The following is a 15,524-nucleotide window of genomic DNA, read 5'->3' as shown; positions in this document are numbered from 1 at the left end:
AATCTGTTAAACAAAGAATTATTATTATTATTATATTCTGTCCACTAACTAATTTTTCCTTAACTCATACAGACGAGAAATCTTTTGTACGTCGAGAGACATTTTTCGACGATCCTCTTCCAAGCCCAGACCTCGACTCGTGTACAGACAATGGTTCATCAACGAACTTGTTCCCGTGGAAGAGAATTTGTAATCGACCGTGGTCGTAAGGTTTTACGAGCGAAATCGCGATTGCATTCGACGCGAAACAAGTCACCTTGAAGGAGAGAGAAAAGAAAGCACCGTTGGTAGAGTTTAACGGGAACGAAAACGAAAGCGAGAAGATCTCGAGAATCTTGAGAAGACAGTTTCTGGCTGGTTCTGGTTCTGGTTCCTTTTCGTTTTGGTTCGAGGACGCGTGCAAAGATACACGGAACGAAGGGGCAGAGCAATGAGGAGGAGAGGATGAGGAAGAGGAAGAGGAAGTGGAAGTGGAAGAGGAAGAGGAGGAGGAGGACAGTGGAGTAGGAGGATCTCCAGATCTTTTCGAGGGAGGATGCAGGAGGTCATGAAGCGGATGAGCGAGGGAGGTACGGACGGAGGGGTCGCGCATGCGTTCAGTTTTGTCGACAAGGATGTTCGACGTTTTTTTCAGTCACCGGTCGACGCTGCACCGGGCACCGTCGACGCGTACGTTCTCGGTTAATTGATACGAGTCCGCGGTACATCGCGTACATTTCCTCCGGGAAGATTTTTCTAATTCGAGCGGACGTACGTGTACCGGGAACGATCTGTGTGCAAGCGTTGCGAAACGAACGGGGGGATAAATATTCCGCGGGTGGCCCAGTCCCCGGACAAAATCCCATAATTTAACGGGGGGAGGGTGCCACGCGACAAACCACGCGCCGCTCACGCGTTTCGCATTCCCCATCTTGGTGACCAACGGTCTCCCCTGTCTCGTCGAGGGCTTCGACAGCCAGGTGAAAAACCCCGTGGTAGCTTGTACCAGTCTCGGTGCTAGATGTGGCCCGATATCGAGGAACCGCCGCTCGGTCGCGTCCGCCACACCGCGAACGAACCTGGTAGCAGGTGAGCTCCGGACCGACCGACACCGAGTAAGAGGGCACCAAAAGGTGAGAACTGCAGGTGAGAAACTGGGCAAGCGCGTACCGCGAGGCCACGCACCTGGATTTCACCGTTGCCGCTCCAGCGTAAAATGCGGCCAGTGGACGTGCGACGACTTCTTCGATCCCGAGACCGTGGACAGAGCCTCGGTAAATGCCTCTACCGGTAGAGCGTACGGGGAGCAACGTGTTCGTGTCGCCAGAGGTATCGGAGTGATAGTCGAGACGACCGGGATACGGGTCCTCGATGTCGGTTTTACCGTCGCGGCTGGTCTCGTCGCTTGGAGCAACGACGTCAGAGTTGTCGAAACCGCTCAGGGAGCATCTGCCTCGTGATAAATCTGCCACCGTGCGTTTCTGGATATCGCCCGACCGGCTCGATCGACGTTGAGCCGAACCTCCTTCGTTTTCTCGCACGGACCGTGTCTCGAGAAGCATGTCGTTGCACTACCCGCAAGGATATCGGTACCGATCCGCGGCGAAGGCTGCTGGAACAGGTAACAGCGAACAGGGCTCCGACAGCGACGTGGCCGAACTCAGCGATCTCGAGGACGACGAGGACGAGGACGGGGGCGGCCAGTCGATCGTGAAACGCGTCGTCGCCAAACGGGAGGACGACGAGGACCAAGAAGACGAGGAGGACGATGACGACGATGACGACGAGGACGATGAGGACGACGAGGACGAAGAGGACGACGAGGAAGAGGGCGACGAGCTACCCTATCCTGGTTTCGTGCCGGTTGTTATGCGATACCTCGATCAGAGTACACGACCGCGCAACTGGTGTCTGGCGCTCATCACTAATCCATATCCTTTTGGAACGGAACCGACGACTTTGTCGTTTAGAAACGGTGATATTAATATTTCTGTCCCGACCAGCTCGTGCACGGAGCTTCCTCGCGGCCCATGGATCGGTACAGTAACCGACAAAAGCTCTAGACGATTACCTTCTTCCTAGATTGCTATATCATACCCAACAGTAGTCCAACATTAGACTCTCTTGTTGCTAGCAAATTGTCACTCTTTCACTAGATTCGTTCTAAAAGATGTATTCCATTCTTGCAATTATTGGACTTCGAATTTATTATTTGCTACCAAACTTTTATACTGTCTAAATTGTTTATATCTCAGATTTCACTGTATACGAACAGTCTGAGAATGGTCTTATTTGGATAAATAATGGTGTTTTGGGCCATTTTTCTCTGTAGTCGAACCATCTTGCCTGTGGACCTAGTTTCTCCAAATTTTAAATATTGTAAATTGAATATATTATGTTAGCATTCAAAAGAATCATAGTGATAGTCCCAACAATCATCCACAATTTTGTAAACCCCAAACACGAATTGTATGAGCAATATCGTGCGATAGATCTACAAAGAAAGTATTCGTCGAAAACTTTTATCCGTTAGTGTATACGCATAGTAGTGATTTATGGTTTCGTGTCAAAATTGTACCACCTCGCGTGCCGGAATAGGTAAGTTTCCACCTAGGTATATCCGACGCGATATTCTCGCGTACAACACCGTTCGGAATTTATGGTCGTGGCGCAAGCATAAAATCCAGCGTGTTCGGGTGAATTCCTCCCGGTAAAATTCGACATTCGTTCAGCTCGTCGATGAAGTACGCGTGTTTCAAAGATCCGAGAATCGATGAACTTCCGACGCTTTGTCGGCGAGTTTTGCAAGTAAAGACGAGATTAAAACGTGCGATAAAAGTTCGTAAATACTTTCTTAAGAAGTTGTAACTGGTATAAAGAATAGAACTCTGTTTCCTTCGGTTCGATACGGGAGACGTAAAGTGTGACACGAAACGTGTAGTTTGGTACGTGTTTGCGGCGTTAAACTGTACATTGTATAGCGAGCTTAATTTTAGTTTCGTTTCGTTTTGTTCCGAGCGACGGATCGCGGTGTTAAAAATGCCAAAAATATTTTCCCAATCGTTGATACGCGGATACGAATTTTGTATACGGTTTATGTGCCAGAAATTCCGGAGCTAGAAAATATTACCAAGTGTTCCCTAATAGACGTTGAATCACGTTGCACGTTCGCTAGAATTTCTCAGCAATTAATCGAAACTGAAAGAATCGTCTTTAAGAATCATAAATCATTTTGAAAATTCTCCAACGTGCTTGTCGTGCTTCTTGTCGGCTGCAAGTATCTTGAAACTCTATTTAGAGAACGTAGAAAGGTATTAACATCGTACATCATTTTGCTCCTTCGCAAAACTTATTAGCGAATGGCTTCCTTAAGAGGATGCAATTTCGTTAGAATTTCTTAACAACGAATTTATGGACGTATTATTATTTTTTAAAAAATAGCCATTTATTACTAATTAAAAACTCTCCAAATGAATAAAACAGTCGAGTCGTATCGCAGGCAGAAAATTTAATTAAATCATTTAAATGGTTCCCACGCGTTGGCGATATACGGGATATTCTTGATTAAACAATTAAACTGTGTCGATATATTATGAGCAAACATAAAGGAAACCACATTTTACGTAAACATAAGTTCCGTACTTTATTAATAAATGAATAATTTCGCTTGGGAGATTAAATCCATTATTTTTAAACTCGTGTTTATAATAACACGTTTCCCTATGTTTATTTATACAATATATACAGTTCGATCGTTCAATTTAGATATTTTTTTCTATAGTGATTTAAGTTTTCACGAAATATTTTACAGATTATGTTACAGTTGTAATATAGTTGCATAGTGGTTGATGTAGGCGCGCAATTTGCGATCTGATAAATCATTCACTAGTTTCTTGAGATTATCAATGCCTCGACAGACATACCGGGTGTTTATGTTGTTGGTACTCAGCATCCTCAATCCGTAAGCGTAACGGCGTAGAAAAGAAATTGAGGAGAGGAACGGGTTTACGCTATTTTTACAAGAGACGCGATGACCTAACGGCGGTTTTCCGATATAAAACGTCGAATTACCGAAGGGTGATGATAATTTTTTCTATTTACACGGTGTAGGTTCGCTTGTAACGTCTAAAAGTGGCTATTACGACGAATCTACCTACATATAACATAATAATGATCAAGGTTACGCGTGGTAACGAATAAAAGATAGCAACAAATAGACCGCGGATGTTTATGCAGGTACAATTTGTGAAAATATCCGAGTAAAATATTCAAGTGAAAACATCACCACGTGCAAGAAATACGCTGGAAATGTGTTGCGATAATCGCGCGTTAAACATCTCTTATTTAAACATTGTGATTTAAATTACACACAGCCGCAACCATTCTCTGAGGCTTGCTGCAACAAATTACGCTTTTCACTGACGGAACGGGCAAATATATTTAAATGGAGAAAAAAAAAACCATTTTCAAGCTAACGAATTATACCCATGTTGATCTTTTTGCTACGTGCAGCATAATCGATCACCGAATCAGTATTTTTACGCGTTATTCGTAATAGAAATGGGCAATCAGTATGAAATTTATTTTTATCTTTTGCAATTGTCGCAGAGAGATACACGGTTTTTTAAATGTAATATTTATTATCAACAAACAATGTTTCTTGCACTTCGTTCGATTTATTTAAAAAAAAAAAAATAGAAAATAGAGAAACAAACTCTCAGATTTTCCAATAACATATTTTTCTTGATTTTCAATGATTTCTGAGTATGAGTAATAAATTTTCATCGAAAAATTAATTCTCAAGATTAAGTGTTAAAGAAACTAATGAGTCTAGAATTTTAACGAGACTGTGAAAATAAGTTCTGTGACAAATAATGCTTGTGCTAATTTCCAATTGTCCAAAAGCAATGGTAACGACAGTTTAGGGGGTTCGGTGTGGGATTGGTCTGGCAGTGAACGCGTTAATCGTTCGTCTTAACAAACGTCGAAAGTTTCATTGTCGTGATCCGAACTACCGTTTAAGTTTCAGAAGTTAGGTCGAGCGTGGGATTGTAAGACCAAAACTGTTGGTTGTTCGGTATCCCGTGATATCGTAGGATTATCAATGGAAAAGGTAGCAGTCTTAAACTTTTGCCAGCTACTGTAGATTCGATGCGTCGTTCAGGATAGGATGGCGGTAGTGGTAGATTGCACGAGGTCGTACCGAAGGCGGTTTAAATAGGTCATTGATTGACCTATCCCCAGACGAATCCCACTGTGCTTGTAGGGACACCGACTGACACGTCTGTCTCTACGTATTTCTGCCTCCTTTTTCCTCTGTTGTACCTCTGTATGCTTGTCCGTTTGTGCGCGAAATTGTGGGGTGTGCAGGATGCACGTGGTCGACGGGTAAAGTTTAGTCAGCCACCATCGGAGCAACAAGCGTCGGTAGAAAGATTCCCATTGTGCGAGCGGACAATGGACGGGACTGGAACTACCGCGAATGCGGGCCAAGCATTTCGCAATTCTCCGCCGCTTTTATCCCTCTCTTGCTCCCTCGTAGAAACGTTCTTCTTCCACCTATATCCACCCTTTTCCCTTCCACGGAACGCTTATTCCAAAGAGTTTTTCCAAATCTCAGGCGCGGTTCACGCTAACCATTTACGACGCGAATCTCCAGCACAGTTTTCCACAGGCATCATCATTTTTCTGTCAACCGTTTAACGTCAAATTCCAAATATCCTCCCTTTCGTTCCAAAAACTCCATAAAAAAATTCACGTTAGATGCATTATTTTATCTCTTCTGAAATTTCAAATCGTTCTGGAAAAATTATTTTTAGCTAGGAGAGCTAATTACAATCATTTTTGGTGAATAGACATACTCCGGAATTCCGACGCGTTTTCAAGAAAAAAATTCGAGAAGGAATACAATTTTTCGATGAAAAAAAAAATGTCAAATCGTTCTAAAAAAAATATCCTTTGCTAGGACAGTTAATTACAATCATTTTTGGTGAATAGACGTATCCCCAAATTCCTACGCGTTTTCGAAGAAAAAAATTCGAGAAGGTATGACATTTTTCGACAAAATTCAAAAATTTCAAATCGTTCTAAAAAAAATATCTTTTGCTAGGACAGTTAATTACAACCATTTTTGGTGAATAGACGTATCCCCAAATTCCTACGCGTTTTCGAAGAAAAAAATTCGAGAAGGTATGAAATTTTTCGACAAAGTTCAAAAATTTCAAATCGTTCTAAAAAAAATATGTTCTGCTAGAACAGTTAATTACAATCATTTTTTGTGAATAGACATACCCTCGAAATCCTATCCACTTTCGAGACAAAAATTCGAGAAGCTATGAAATTTTTCGACGAAAAAAAGAATTTCAAATCGTTCTAAAAAAAATATGTTTTGCTAGAACAGTTAATTATAATCATTTTAGGTCAATAGAGATACCCTCGAATTCCTATCCATTTTCGAGAAAAAAATTCAGTAAGTGGTCAAATTTTTCGACGAAAAAAAAAATTTCAAATCGTTCTGAAAAAATTATTTTTACCTAAAGGGGTCAATTACAATTATTTTTGGTGAATAGACATACCTCCGAAATCTTGCGCATTTTCGAGAAAAAAATTCAGTAAGGGCGGCACTTTAAACGTTAATAACTTTTTAACGCAGCTTCCATCAACAAATTGGTATTCTTGATTTTTGTCTTATTTTGGCCTCTAGAATCCGTCATTAAAATTTTTCCCAGGGGTGGCCGAACACCATGTATAGAAGTTTGATAAGAAAGTCTAGCTCCTGTCTTAGACATTAAAACATTAGATAGTTGGTCTAGGAGCGTATATATATTACAAAAATCTAACTTAAATAAAGAAATGCACCAATTCGTGGTGAAAAAGCCCTAGTATTGTTCCACGTTAGAGACGATGGCGAAGTGTTAGTTAATCGCGGACTTTTTCGATGCACCGTCGTACCTTTAGACTCGCGAGACAATGCAATCACAAAACGGCACCTGGAAATTGGCCTTTTTAATCAACGACAGCGTTTTGTTCGCGCTTTGTCTCCCGGAGGAAGCTTCTCCTTTCTCCAGAAATTCTAAAAGCCCAATCGAAACTCGTGCCACGATTTAAGAATACGATCGATTCGAAATTGAATCAGAAATAGATCATTTTCGAATTTGTAGAGGCATTTTCCCCGCTGTCGCCCTCAATTCGCCATGTTTGGCTCTGTGCTCCTCACGAGGATCCTCGTGAGGACTTCCAAGAGGACAGCCAATCTATAGTCGAGTAGAATGCGATAACTAAGGCGCAATCGAACCAGATTCCACTCAAATTACAATCTCGATCCTTCAGGCCGACTTAATGATCCACGATTCTCTGATTTTCGAGAATCCTTTATCGTCACAGTTCAAATACTTTTGTGAGCCATTCATATATCGTTGAACTATTTTTTAATTTCACTTCTTGGGTCTCAGGATTCATCATTATATTATATAAACGTGATAAACGTAAGCATTGGAATACTTTCGCGTACGATTGCATTTCTATGATAAAACAGCCGGAATACAATTAAAAGTACACATCGTTTAAAACGCGAAAGACCACAAGCGTGGTCTCATAAATATGCAAAGCAGGGTATCGACGTAACTGGATAGAAATTGCTGACGACAAAGCAAAACCGTCGCGAGTGTCTAGCGACAGACATCAAAGCATGTTTGGCCTCAGGTTTTCCATTTCAAATGGAAAACATTTTGCAGTTTGGGCAACGTTGCTCAGTCTGCTTTTGATCCCTTTTTTTTTTTGTGGTATCGAGAAAATAAATACCGTGTAACCCAGTTATTTGGTTTCGAGAAAGTCAGGTTGCATCGGCGCGAGCGATGGTTAATTTTTCTTTTTACGAATTATCGGTTTTTAATTACGCTGTACCGACGATCAATTTGTGGCTTGAAAAATAGCTGCACTTAGGAGAAGTATAAACCGCGATCAAAACTGCTTTATACATATATTACTGTATACTAAAGCGAAGTTTCAGAACCACCAGAAATTGTTAGGAAATCGTAGAACTGCTCCGGAAAAGTTATTCTACCTGTTCCGTTCAAGGGAAGGAAAACAAAGGCCAGAACGAAACGGAAACACATTTACCTTTCAAACAATAGGTAATTTCTTATTTCCCAGCAGACCGTGCATTCTGAAATAACGTCATTTGAGATACTGTTTGAAGTCTCGCGTTATTTCACGGTTATTTTGTCTTTGAAACACACTTATACTGTTTCAGAGACTAACTTTGTAAATAATCATGTTGCACCGGTAACGAAATATTCTTGGAAATGATCGATGTGTTCTAAAAACGTGGAGGAAGTGCGGTATAACTATCGTGTTAGGTAGAATCGTATGAAAAATTTTTGGTCAACATTGTCGTTTGATACTCGATAAATTTACGATTAAAAATCGCTTGGCGCCAAACCACGAGGATGCATGGCGTATGTCAAGGCCGGATTCAGCCCTTGACCCACTCATAAAACTTTCAAAAGTGAAAAAGCGTCACGCTATCTGCCTTCAAAACACCCTTAAAATAACTTGCCGCTAACAAGCCTCTAACAGCTACGTCTGGAATTCTCGAATAAGTATTTGAGCAGATTAGAATAGCATTAGAAAATTTTATAGATCTGAGAATATACGACGAACTATTGTCCCCCATTTTCTTCTCGAACTGGAGAGTTTTTGAATGTTTTTGACAAACGATCTCTCGACGGTTGCTTTGGGGAAAATGTAACTTTATCATTTTGTCAAAACACTCAACAATAGACACTATTCTAGGTCACTTGATCTACCCCTCACTAAACCCTTCATAGTTTTATTTATGGGGCACTCTGAAAGAAAAAGTTTGCAACAGAGAAATTGGACGAATTAGTTGCAAAATAAATTTAATAGTTTTTATCAAGATCTCTGCAATTTTAGCAGAGTACTGTTGAAGTATTAGAAAAAGATGCCCCAGGGGTTCTTCACGAAAGACAAACGTAAACATCAAACAAACTCACGTCTATAAAAGTACGAATTTCTAATTCCAAAAAAATAAAAAATGTGTTACCTTTTCTTCACTGTTTTTGAATTAAAGAGAGTTCATATTTTTGGAACTAGAATCTTCTTTGTTATTTGTGAAAAGAAGAAGTAAATCTAAAATTGAATTGTCAGTTGTTTTTTAGTAAAAGATATATTAAAATGTTCAATTTTAAGTGTCCAGCATAATTATGATTTAAATTAAAATTCATTTGGGGGTTGATGGACATTTGATATTTTTGGAACTAGAGTCTTCTAAGTCTTCTTTGTTATTCGTGAAAAGAAGAAGTAAATCTAAAATTGAATTGTCAGTTGTTTTCTAGTAAAAGATAGTATATCAAAATGTTCAATTTTAAGTGTCCAGCATAATTATGATTTAAATTAAAATTCATTTGGGGGTTGATGGACATTTGATATTTTTGGAACTAGAGTCTTCTAAGTCTTCTTTGTTATTCGTGAAAAGAAGAAGTAAATCTAAAATTGAATTGTCAGTTGTTTTTTAGTAAAAGATAGTATATTAAAATGTTCAATTTTAAGTGTCCAGCATAATTATGATTTAAATTAAAATTCATTTGGGGGTTGATAGACGTTTAGGAGATGGACGCTTGGGGAACGATAATGTTCAGAGGATATCGATGGTGAGAAAGTCGATTTTTTGGCAAAATGTCGCTAGATTTTTCGTCTGTCTCGCCTCTGCATACATATGCAAACTAAGTACTGTCTTGAGAACCTTGACACACCGTGGAGGGCAGACATTGCGGGCTTGCCCTCGCAATACGTGACAAAAAACACATTTGGCGACTTGTATCCTCCAGGCAATCGCATCTCCTCTTAACTGTGCCCCCAAATAAGTATGTTAATATATACGAGGGTCGTTCAATAACTAAAGAGACAAACACTCTTGTTCAAGTACGTTAAAACGAGGATTCTTAAACTCTTAGAACGATTAGTTGGCACCTCTCATAAACATTGATCGAGTCTTTTATTCGTGTAGCCATGAAAGGTCTTAAAAAGAGGGTGTCGAGCCCCCTCAAATTGTCCACGAAAACGATACTTTGTTTTTAGACGATTGGAAACCAGCATAGCCATAATTTATCATAGAATTTCCTTCAAAATCTAATCGTGAGAATTTGTTTAGCTCTTCAGTGAAAATTCATGTCACCCACCTATTAATTTTTCTATTTGGAAAAGGCTATACTATAGCAAGAAATTTCAAAAAAGCAGAGGGATAGAACAATGAAAAAAATTTAGAAAAATTTAGAAAAATTCATCTTAGCGAGTAGTTTGTACAAAAACATATAAATTACTGAATTAGTTGCTATTTTTTTGTACCGTTCTAAGTTCAATAATGACTGCGTTAGCCCTGTTCGTTTAAATTCAATTTAGGTTTTCAATTATAGCTTTTTTTCCCCCCGTGAAAACCTAGAACCTTATCGATAGATAGTGTGTCGTGCTCCGCGACCCAGTACAGAAGATTGCACGACCCATTTTTGGGTCGCGACCCATACGTAGCGATGCACTGGTCTATAAGATGCTAGAAATTCGCGTCGTTTGCAGCAGCTGCGTTAACCGATGCGTATTAGTCGAGAGTTCCTAATCCAAAGGTCGTGCGTTCGAATCTCGTGTCAGGTACTTTCATATCGTTTCGTTTTTTACGATATAACTTTATAATTGCATTAATAGTCTTCAATTTTAATTAATAAAATTTCATATTTGCAACGTTTATTAAAAACTAATTGTGTAAATATAAAATAATCAATTATACACACAAGCATAGACGAAGAAATTGCATGAAATTACTAATCACTATAATTTGGACGAGGTAACATATGAAAAATAGTAAAATACTATTCTTCGTTTAATATGTCCCTTCGAAGGTTGTGCATACAGTTTAGGAGTTAGGCTAGTTTCTACTTTCCAAGAAGATTGTTTCGTTAGTGTGATTTCTAAACTTGGACGACGATCCAAAGGGGACGATAAAACAGCAGTAAAGTAATTAATAATGGTTTACGGTCGAAATTGGGGCGATAGAGTTATTCGCGCGACAGATAGACGGCAAGTGTCGATAACTTTTCTGCGTACGATGACGGAGAGGGTATTATTTCCGAAAAACTGATCGGAACTTGAAACATTGGAGCACGAGAAATTGGAAATGAGATATGCAATTTAGCAGAGACGCGTTAATTAAAATGATATTGACAGACGTCGATGGTATTGTTCGTTGCACAGTGGCGTGGAACGAAATTAAATAGTTCGTATAATCGGAATATATAAAATATAAAAATGTAGAATAAAGTTTTATTTTGTAATTTTTTCACCTTCGAGATAAATATCCTCAGTCTACTGATAAATTAGCATACCTTCTGTTGTCATTAATAACAGAATGAAATAGCAGTGGTTTAGAGACTGAATATTTATTGCATAATCAGCGAACGTTATTGAATATACCCTCTATAAAAGTTGCATAAGATTGGAAGGGTTTTCTGTTTTCTGGGGTAAGAGTGTGTTCGATAAAGTAGTGCAGGGTTTGAAAGATTGTATTTTGGAGGATGAATCAAGCAAGATGACGTAAGATTCGGGTGATGCAGGGTTTACGATGATATAGAGCTCGCATGACGCAAGGAAAATTTTCTATTAGAATGAAAATATTTGTTTTACGGAAGAATAGAATGTCGAAAATAATTAAACGATAGGCAAATAGTTGCTGGGGCGAGGTGTCCGACCATTTAGAAATTCCGACGCATTATACGAGTCGTTTGACGAATCGATTGAACCCAATATTGTCTAGAAACGCGATACCTTAACTGCTAAAATTTCTCGAAACTCCGATTGGCATTTCTCTTTTTTCCATCGAATTTCGCATGGACCTTTTGTACGCTCGAAATTTCCATAGTTCCATGCAGTATCTCTCTGCAATATCGAATCGAGTGTGAAAAATAAACGACTGCTAATTATAAACCCGATACTAAGTGGAATATAAAGAGCAATTACTGGAGAAACGTGAATTTTTTTGAATCCTTCTGGAAAAATTATTTTCGGTTGCAGGGGTCGATTGCAAGCATTTTTGGTGAATAGATATATCCCCGAAATCCTACGCATTTTAGAGGAAAAAATTCGAGTAGGGCCAGAAATTTGTAGGGTAAAAAAAAATTTCGAATCATTCTAAAAAAATTATTTTTAGCTGGGGGAGTTAATTACAATCATTTTTGGTCAATAGGCATACCCCCAAAATCCTAATCATTTTCGAGAAAAAAATTCCTTACGGAAAATATAATTTCAGGCCAAAAATGTCACTGCAAAATTTCGTGCGTATCTTTAAAACGTCATAACTTCTGAACGGATTGAAGGATTTTAATGTTCAAAAAGGCAAACTACGCGTATTTTAGTGGAGAAGATGTACAAATTGCAAAAATATTGGAAAAATTGGTCCTTAACCCCGTAAAGTGAGAAAAACCCCATGAGAAAGTGGTCCAATTTTCAAACGACCATAACTTCTACAATAGTGAATGAATTTCATTGAAATTTATTTCTGAAGTAGAGCTTATGGATACCTACAAAAAAAGTATTAAACAACTTTTCCGTACGGCGCCAACCAAATGAATTAAAAATCAAAAACGAAGTTTTAAGAAAAATCGACAGGGGGTAGGTGCCTAAATTTTTCGACGAAAAAAAAAATCTCAAATCGTTCTAAAAAAAATATGTTTTGCTAGAACAGTTAATTACAATCATTTTTGGTGAATAGACATATCCCCAAAATCCTACGCATTTTCGAGAAAAAAATTCAGTAATTGGTCAAATTTTTCGACGAAAAAAAAAATCTCAAATCGTTCTAAAAAAAATATGTTTTGTTAGGAGAGTTAATTACAATCATTTTTGGTGAATAGACATATCCCCGAAATCCTACGCGTTTTTGAGAAAAAAATTCGAGAAGGAATGAAATTTTTCGACGAAAAAAAAAATCTCAAATCGTTCTAAAAAAAATATGTTATGCTAGAACAGTTAATTTCAATTATTTTTGGTGAATAGACATATCCCCGAAATCCTACGCGTTTTTGAGAAAAAAATTCGAGAAGGAATGAAATTTTTCGACGAAAAAAAAAATCTCAAATCGTTCTAAAAAAAATATGTTATGCTAGAACAGTTAATTTCAATCATTTTTGGTGAATAGACATATCCCCGAAATCCTACGCGTTTTTGAGAAAAAAATTCGAGAAGGAATGAAATTTTTCGACGAAAAAAAAATTTCAAATCGTTCTAAAAAAAATATTTTTAGCTAGGAGAGTTAATTACAATCATTTTAGGTCAATAGACATACCCTCGAAATCCTAACAATTTTCGAGAAAAAAATTCAGAAAGTGGCCAAATTTTTCGACGAAAAAAAAATTTCAAATCGTTCTAAAAAAAATATTTGTAGCTAGGAAAGTTGATTACAATCATTTTAGGTCAATATACATACCCTCGAATTCTTATCCATTTTCGAGAAAAAAATTAATTACTGAAGATGTCTGACCAGGCGTTGACCTATTCCCCTGAAATTTTTCGGCGAAATTGAAAAGTTACAAATCACTTTGGAAAAATTATTTTCGTTTGTAGGGGTCAATTACAATAATTTTTGGTGAATAGACCTACCCCCGAAATCCTACCCACTTTCGAGAAAAAAATTCAGTAAGGGCGGAACTGTAAACGTTAATAAGTTTTTAACGAATCCTCCAGCAACAAATTAATATTCTTGATTTTCGTCTTATTTTGGCCTCCAGAATCTCTCATTAAACCCTGTATATTTAAAAACAAAAGACTCGGTATCAAAAATAGTAGAAATTTTAACCCTGGAAATTTCCTCGAGTGTTAGAAAGTTTTTCGTTGGAAATTGTTCGCTATCGATCGGTGGATAGAGCGAAGCGGATTACAAGAATGGGGGAAAAGAGCCCTCGATAAGGTAATTCCGTCGTGAATTGTCGCGATGAAGTCGACGGCGTCAGTCTACAAAACAATTTGCCGCGGCGCCGCGACGGCTCTCTCTATTTTCGTGCCGGCGATATCTGTTCGTTTCGCGTCCGCCGTCCCTTCCATCTTTTTCGTTCGCCTCCGTTACAAACGGGGCGAAAAATAATCGAATGACTATACCGTGAACGAGGCAATCTTCGACAGCCTCGAATACCGCCGGAAGTGACAGTCGATCGAAACAATTTGCCCGGCCGCTTCAGCTGGCTGATTGTCTATTAAGCGTTCCGTAAATGAGATTCGAAGCGTCGATGAGAAACAGAGTGACAGAGGTTACCGATGGATCGTTAGATAGACGGAAGTAATCAATCACACGCGTTCCAAGCAACCTGACGTTTCGTTTCCAACTTTCGGACGCGATCCAAGTTTTACCCGTTACACGTTCTTTGTCGCGGAAACTTTCTCACCGGCTGTCCCTTCTTTAAGGAATTCGAATGTATTTAACTGACAGTTCGCGCTTTCGGGAACTTTTCTCGCAACTTTCTCGATGAAAAGTAAACTTCTCCCCGAGGAAAGTATCTCTGCGTGGTCATCCGCGGAGAAACTCGGTGCATTGGTTGATGTATCAGCTGTGTCTCTAAAACGGCTACTGAATTAAATTTTATTCGTTTCTGTATGCTTAAAAAACGCTGTTGCATCCTCTTTTAGAAAGGTAAAATACCCTCTTAATATCATCGAATGGCAAGGGTGTTTTTTTGGTCTAGAATCTGATGGAAACAAGACGGAGTTTCGAACAGTTTTTGAATTAGAACAGAAAAGCATTTAAAGCTAAAAAAAAAATGGTCTGAAAGCTTCGATAAAATTCTTCCGATGTATAGTAGAATAGTTTAGTTAAAATAGTTTCTAATTTACATATCGTGGATCAGGGACGACTCTCGCGGTTCACGAAACGCGAGGATAACGCGAAAATGTGCTCCTGGGTTCATTTCCCCGTTTCATCGTTCGTGCATCACGACGGAGTCGAATATAATGAATCATCGGCTATCAAGGAAGTCTCAAATGACTCGAAGAACATGTAGAACGAAAGGAAATTGAAGCGAGCGAGTCGATAGAAGGCTGGATTTTCACCGAGATTTAGGTCTCCAGGCTTACCAGCTTCGTTGGATCGATCACCCATACCGTCGCTATAGTGAATCCGAAAAGAGTCTGGTTTCTGATCGACAACCCTGACACTTCCATGGCTTTTCTCAGCTACGTGTCGTCTGTTCTCACATCCTTATTTCTCCAGGTTCCTTTTCACCCCATTTCTCATTCGAATCGACCCCAAATTCACCCTTCTGCCAGCACTGTGTATTAATATGCCCATCGATCTTTCAGCCTTATCCTTACACTTATCGATCACAGGATTTTTAATCGAAATTAAACGTGTAGTCATGTACATTTGGTCAGTTTGCTTCCCCTCGAGGCATCTAACTTTTGACGAGCCTGTTTTCCACGTTTCCCTGAAAATTTAAGTCGATTTTCCACTCTAATCGCCAGCAATGCATTCCACAGTTACCAAAAGTGTTTCC

At 39.0% G+C, this 15,524-nt stretch overlaps 1 protein-coding gene across 1 annotated transcript in view; it reads left to right on the top strand.

The window, feature by feature from the left end:
* Positions 1-1,521: 1,521 nt before the first annotated feature.
* Positions 1,522-15,524, top strand: part of LOC122401832 (voltage-dependent T-type calcium channel subunit alpha-1G) — a 96,742-nt gene continuing 82,739 nt past the window's right edge. The window contains exon 1 of the mRNA XM_043404214.1: positions 1,522-1,910. Within this exon, the coding sequence (XP_043260149.1) occupies positions 1,540-1,910 (371 nt within the window). The 5' untranslated portion in view covers positions 1,522-1,539. The remainder of the gene's footprint in view (positions 1,911-15,524) is intronic.

The sequence above is a fragment of the Colletes gigas genome, unplaced genomic scaffold (assembly GCF_013123115.1).
Source record: "Colletes gigas isolate AHSC1104 unplaced genomic scaffold, ASM1312311v1 Colletes_gigas_Sc00029, whole genome shotgun sequence".
In the NCBI taxonomy this organism is placed as follows: Eukaryota; Metazoa; Arthropoda; class Insecta; order Hymenoptera; family Colletidae; genus Colletes; species Colletes gigas.
This window is presented reverse-complemented; position numbering and strand designations above follow the sequence as displayed.